General features: G+C 39.6%; 1 protein-coding gene across 1 annotated transcript; it reads right to left on the bottom strand.

Moving 5' to 3' along the window:
- Window positions 1-1551: 1551 nt before the first annotated feature.
- On the bottom strand, window positions 1552-4929 carry LOC124888868. The gene is made up of 5 exons (XM_047400157.1): window positions 4905-4929; window positions 4715-4806; window positions 3710-4084; window positions 3384-3553; window positions 1552-1900 (listed from the first exon to the last, which is right to left on the bottom strand). Exons 1-5 carry the CDS (start codon window positions 4927-4929, stop codon window positions 1552-1554), a joined length of 1011 nt encoding a protein of 336 aa, XP_047256113.1.
- Window positions 4930-5891: the final 962 nt, after the last annotated feature.

Below are 5891 nucleotides of genomic sequence, written 5' to 3' on the forward strand. Positions count from 1 at the left end.
TAAGATGTGTGGTGCACACATGTCTTAGTGTTTCCTTCAACTAGCAATGCATCGATTCTATTTGCTACATGGCTTCTATACCAATTTCAATTGAGATTGAATGCTACCCTCAACAGTACCCCAAGTTTCCTTCATTATGCATCACATTTGTCTTATGAGACTACCCTCGTATCCCAACTTCAACATTACTTATGGATTTAGCCTTAAATTTCAAACACTCCAACTTGCAAGAAATGTGTCCGTCATCAATAGACTTACCACCTTTGACGTGGTTAAATTTCTCACCAAGTTTAAAACCAATTGTCTCCTTAATTCCTCCAATACCTACACTTACTCAAAATAAACAAATAAGATGATTAGAAGGATGGCTTTTCTCCCACCAAGTGCTGTAGTTTCGGTCGTGACTCGACTCATATTTTTGAATTTTCATTTATCATAAACAAAAGTAAAGTAAAATCATGGGTTGCCTCCCATGTAGCACTTGATTTAATGTTGCCGCACGACTCAGCTATCTCGATTACTCAGACATCATCAAGATATATGTTGGCTATACACTTTATCAAGGCTGTTGGCCCGATATATAGCTTCACCCTTTGTCCGTTCACCTTGAAGAAACTCCCGTCTTTGTTTTTAGCTCAAATACTCCAGATGAGTTGACTTGGATAATTTTGAATAGACCAGACCATTTAGACTTCAACTTATTTGGAAATAGCTTCAACCTGGAGTTGAATAGGAGTATCAAATCGTCATTTTGAAAATTTCATTGCACAATCCTTCGATCATGGTACTTTTTCATCCTTTCCTTGTAAAGGTCTACTCTTTCATACACATTGAGACGAAATTCATCCATCTCATTCAGTTGTCCCAGTTTCAGCTCTCCTGCCTCATCCCAGTTCACGTTCAACCTTCTAAGTGCCCATAATGCATTATACTTCAATTCAATAGGCAATTGACATGCCTTTCCATACACAAGTTGGTACAACAACATGCCAATAGACGTTTTAAAAGCTATTCTGTATGCCCAAAGAGCATCATCCATCTTTCGTGACCAGTCTTGTCTATTAGCATTCACAGTTTTAGCAAGGATGGCTTGATTTCTCTGTTCGAAACCTCTACTTTCCCACTAATTTTCGGGTGGTATGGAGTTAGCACCTTATGTTGATTAACACCGTATTTTTCTAAAGCAGCCCTGAAAACTTTATTGTAGAAATGGGATCCCCAATCACTTATGATTGTTCTTGGTACCCCAAAACGGGAGAATATGTTCTTTTTAAGAAATGCTATAACTCTTTTTCCTTCATTGTCAGCCAAAGAAACAACTTCTACCCATTTCGAGACATAGTCCATAGCTACTAGGATGTATTTTAACCCATATGAGCTTACAAACGGGCCCATAAAGTTGATACCCTATACATCAAACAACTCTACTTCCATCATTTTGGACATCGGAATCTCATGGAGTTTGGAGATTGATCCTTGCCTTTGACATTGATCACATCTTCAAACAAACTCATATGCATCTCTGAATAGTGTAGGCCAATAGTAGCCACTCTACAATACTTTCTGAGCGGTATGATCACCCGCATAATGACCACCAACAGGTGAAGCATGGCATGTTTCCAAAATACACAACACTTCTACTTCTGGGACACAGTGCCTAATAATACCATCTGCACATCGCCGAAAAAGATAGGGCTCATCCGAGAAATAATGGGTCACATCATGAAGGAACTTTATCCTTTGGTGAAAGGAAAGATTATTCAGCATCACCTCACTTACCGTGTAATTTGCAAAATCATCATACCATAAAATCTGCTTAAGCTTCGCATCTAGTATCTTCTCATCCAGAAAGGAATCATCAATATCTAACTTGTCCTTGATTTCTTCTTCACGTACAAGTCTAGATAAGTGATCGGCCACCTAATTTTTACATCCCTTACGATCCTTGACCTCAAAGTCTAATTCTTGAAGCAACAAAGCCCACCGAATCAATCTCGGTTTCGCATCTTTATTTTCCATTAAATACCTCAGAGATGCATGATCCGTGTGGACCACCACCTTGGTCCCTAACAAATACGCTCTGAATTTCTCAAATAAACAGCCAGGAGCTCCTGTTCAGTGATAATGTAGTTCTTTTGAGCTCCATTCAGGGATTTGTTGGCATAATAGATTGGATGAAATAGCCTATACTTCTTATGCCCCAACACAGCTCCAAGCGCGACCCCGCTATTATCACACATTAGTTAAAATGTCTTTGTCCAGTCAGGGGTAATAATAATAGGAGCCTCAACTAATTTCAGGTTAATGCATTCGAATGCCTACCTACAGTCATCATTAAAGAGAACTTGGCCTACTTTTTAAGAAGTTTGCATAATGGGTTTGCAACCTTTGAGAAATCTTTTATAAATCTACGATAAAATCCTGGATGACCAAGAAAGCTATGCACCCCTTTTACAGAGATGGTGGGAGGTAGTTTCTAAATGACCTCAACTATGGCCCTATCCACCTCAATACCTTTTGCTGAAATTTTATAACTAATAACAATGCCTTTCTTCACCATGAAGTGGCATTTTTCCCAGTTAAGTACCAGGTTAAACTCTTCACACCACTGTAATGCTTGACTTAGATTAAGCAAGCACAACTCAAAGGAATATCCAACAACTGAAAAGTCATCCATGAACACCTTCAAGGTTTCCTAAACCATATCAGAGAAGATCGATATCATGCACCTTTGGAAAGTGGCCGGTGCGTTACATAAACCAAAAGGCATCCTTTTAAACGTAAATGTGATGTATGGGCACGTGAACGTAGTCTTCTCCTAATCTTCAGGGGCAATGCAAATCTAGTTATACCCCGAATAACCATCCAAGAAATAGTATAAACCCCTACCTGCTAATCGATCAAGCATCTGGCCTATGAATGACATTAGAAAGTAATCCTTTAGTGTCCACGAGTTGAGCTTTCGATAGTCCATACACACCCTTCACCCAGGGACAGGCTTGAGTGGGATGAATTCATTCTTCTCATTGGCCACTACCATCATGCCCCTTTTCTTGGTCACGCACTGTACAAGACTCACCCATTTAATGTCTGAGATCGGGTACACTACCCCTGCATCTAACCACTTAATGATTTCTTTCTTTACCACCTCTTTCATAGGTGGGTTCAGACGACGCTGATGCTCAATAGTAGGCATATAATATTCCTCAAGCTAAATCTTGTGCATACATATGCCAGGCGGGATATTAATGATATCTGCAATAGTCCACCTAATAGCTCTCCTATACCTCTTAAGGAAAGAAATGAGAGCTTCTACCTATTGTTCGCCCAGATCAGCCGCAATAATAACTGGTAGTGTATTTTCACTACCCAAGAACATATACCTTAAATGACTGGGTAACTCTGTTAATTCTAACACCGGTGGCTCTTCAATGAATGGCTTCGCCGCTGGTGAAGGCCGATTCTTAAGGTCAAGATTAAGCTTCTTTTGGGAATAAGAGTATGACCCCATTCCTATCAAAGCACAGACAGTTTCTTCATACTCCTCAATATCCTTACGATTAAGATTCATAAGCACAGTAGCTAATGGCTCGACAACAAGCTACTCCTCTATAGATAGCTCCTGCTCGTCCTCATAATATACATCAAGTATGGAGAACACACTCATTTCTTTGTGTTGCTTCATTTACTTGCATACATCAAAACATACCACTTCATCATTCATCCAAAATAAGAGCTCATTAGCTCGAAGATCAATCAGTATACTTCTTATTGCGAGGAAAGGTCGACCCAAAATGATGGGCACCTCAAAGTCCATCTCGCAATCCAAAATGTCAAAATCCACTGGAAAAATGTAGGTAACCTCCTTCACTAATACATCGTACAGAATACCCATATGCCATTTTACCGACCTATCTTCTATTACAAGCGGCATATTAGTTGTTGTAGGATCTCCCAACCCTGACTGTTTATAAATGGCTAGCGACATCAAATTAATGCTAGCCTCCAAATCACACAAAGCCTTAGAAAAATCTAAAGATTTAACCATGCAAGGAATAGTGAAAGATCCCGGATCTGCCTTCTTCTGTAGTAAGGACCTTGTGGAAATCGCACTGCAATGATGGAAATTATTTGTCGGTTCATAGCTTGCCACCCTTTTTTTTATAAAAAGGTCCTTCATGAATTTTGCATACCCTAGCATCTGCTCCAGTGCCTCCACCAAAGGCATATTTAGAGTCAACTACTTCAGCATGGTCATAAATTTATTGAACTTGGTGTGATCGACCTTCTTCTTCAGTCTCTAAGGAAAAGGGGGTGGCAGTTTTGGAAGAGTTTTCTCCACCACTTCCTTTTATTTTTTCTTCTCATCTTTAATTTTTTCAGACTGTTGATAGTTGGGTGTAGTGTCATGAATGATCTCATCCTGCTTTTCAGCTTCTATATGATGATCATGATCTACTTTAACAATACTCTCCTCCATACTATCAACCACAGGATTACCTACCAATGGGTTTTCTAACACCTTACCATTCCTTGTAGTAATTGCCAAACTTGACCCATCTTTCCTTGGATTTTGCACTATGTCACTGGGTAGAGTACTAGTCTTCCTTTAATTAAATACTGTCGACAGTTGACTCATTTGCTGCTCCAACTCTTTTATTGAAGTGGAATGCGAGTCAACTAATTGATTTATTGAAGACAAATCATTTCTTACCTCAGCTACTCTTGTGTTGGTTTTCTCAACTCCTTTCAACAGCTTAGCCATCATGTCCTCCATGGACATCTTTCCAAAGTTAGATGCAGCAGCTTCACGATTTGTAGGAGGGACATACAAACCACTCCTGTCATTTACATTCTTCTAATTCCTTTGTTCTCGATCCTTGTACCCAGATTTTTCATAGTACTTCCAACCTTGGCTTCCTTTGCCATTGCCTCGGAAACCCCCTGATTATTTAAGTAATTTGCTTTCTCCTTAGAATCGGAGTCAACTCTTCCCTATGATGTAACAGCTTTAACCTTCTCTGTCTTTCCTGATAAAAAATACTTAGTAAGAAGGTCCATCTTTATTTTCATGTGAGCTATATATTGGCCACATTTCTCTTTCCTTTCCCTCTGTTCCACTATCAAGCCAATAGATGTAGTAGAGCTTGCTACATCAGAATCCATGGTATGCCAACCTCTACTTTTTTGTCATAAGATCAAGCATTTCAGTTGCCTAAAAAAAAGTGAGATCCATGAATGAACCACCTGCAACATTATCTACCAATGGCTTAGTCACCGAGTTTAAGGCCCTATATAATATATCCATCAAGTGGACATTGGTCATCTGATGATTTAGGCACCATCTAAGCTTCTTCTTGAACCTCTCCCAAGTCTCGTGGAGAGATTCAGTTGGAAGCTATCAGAAATTTTTTATCCCATCTCTCAATTTTGCTCTCTTGGATGGCGAGAAGAATCTTTCTAGGAAAGCATCTTTTAGTTGCCTCCAATTGGTAATAGAGTCGGGAGTTATCTCATTTAACCATAGAGTTGATTCTCCAGATAGAAATAATGGAAATAGATGCAGTTGAATCATATTTTGTCTAACCCCTGGATTGTCAAATAACTTGCATGTTGGGATAAAATTAATCAGATGTATATTCGGATCGTCTCCTGCAAGTCCACCAAATAACCCTTTGAGTTATAATAGTTGGATCATTGTGCTAGTAATAATGGAATTGGCCCCGGGTGCTAAGGGCAGAGGAATAATAGCCCCTGTGGCACCAGCCCCATCCAGATCATCATCATCATCGTTAATAGCAAACTGAATAGCTCGGCGTTCGGGTCTCATCATAGCTTGACGATCTCTATTGACATTCCTGTTCACTGGTGCACCCACATCATTTGCACGC

The sequence above is a fragment of the Capsicum annuum genome, chromosome 11 (genome assembly GCF_002878395.1).
Source record: "Capsicum annuum cultivar UCD-10X-F1 chromosome 11, UCD10Xv1.1, whole genome shotgun sequence".
In the NCBI taxonomy this organism is placed as follows: Eukaryota; Viridiplantae; Streptophyta; class Magnoliopsida; order Solanales; family Solanaceae; genus Capsicum; species Capsicum annuum.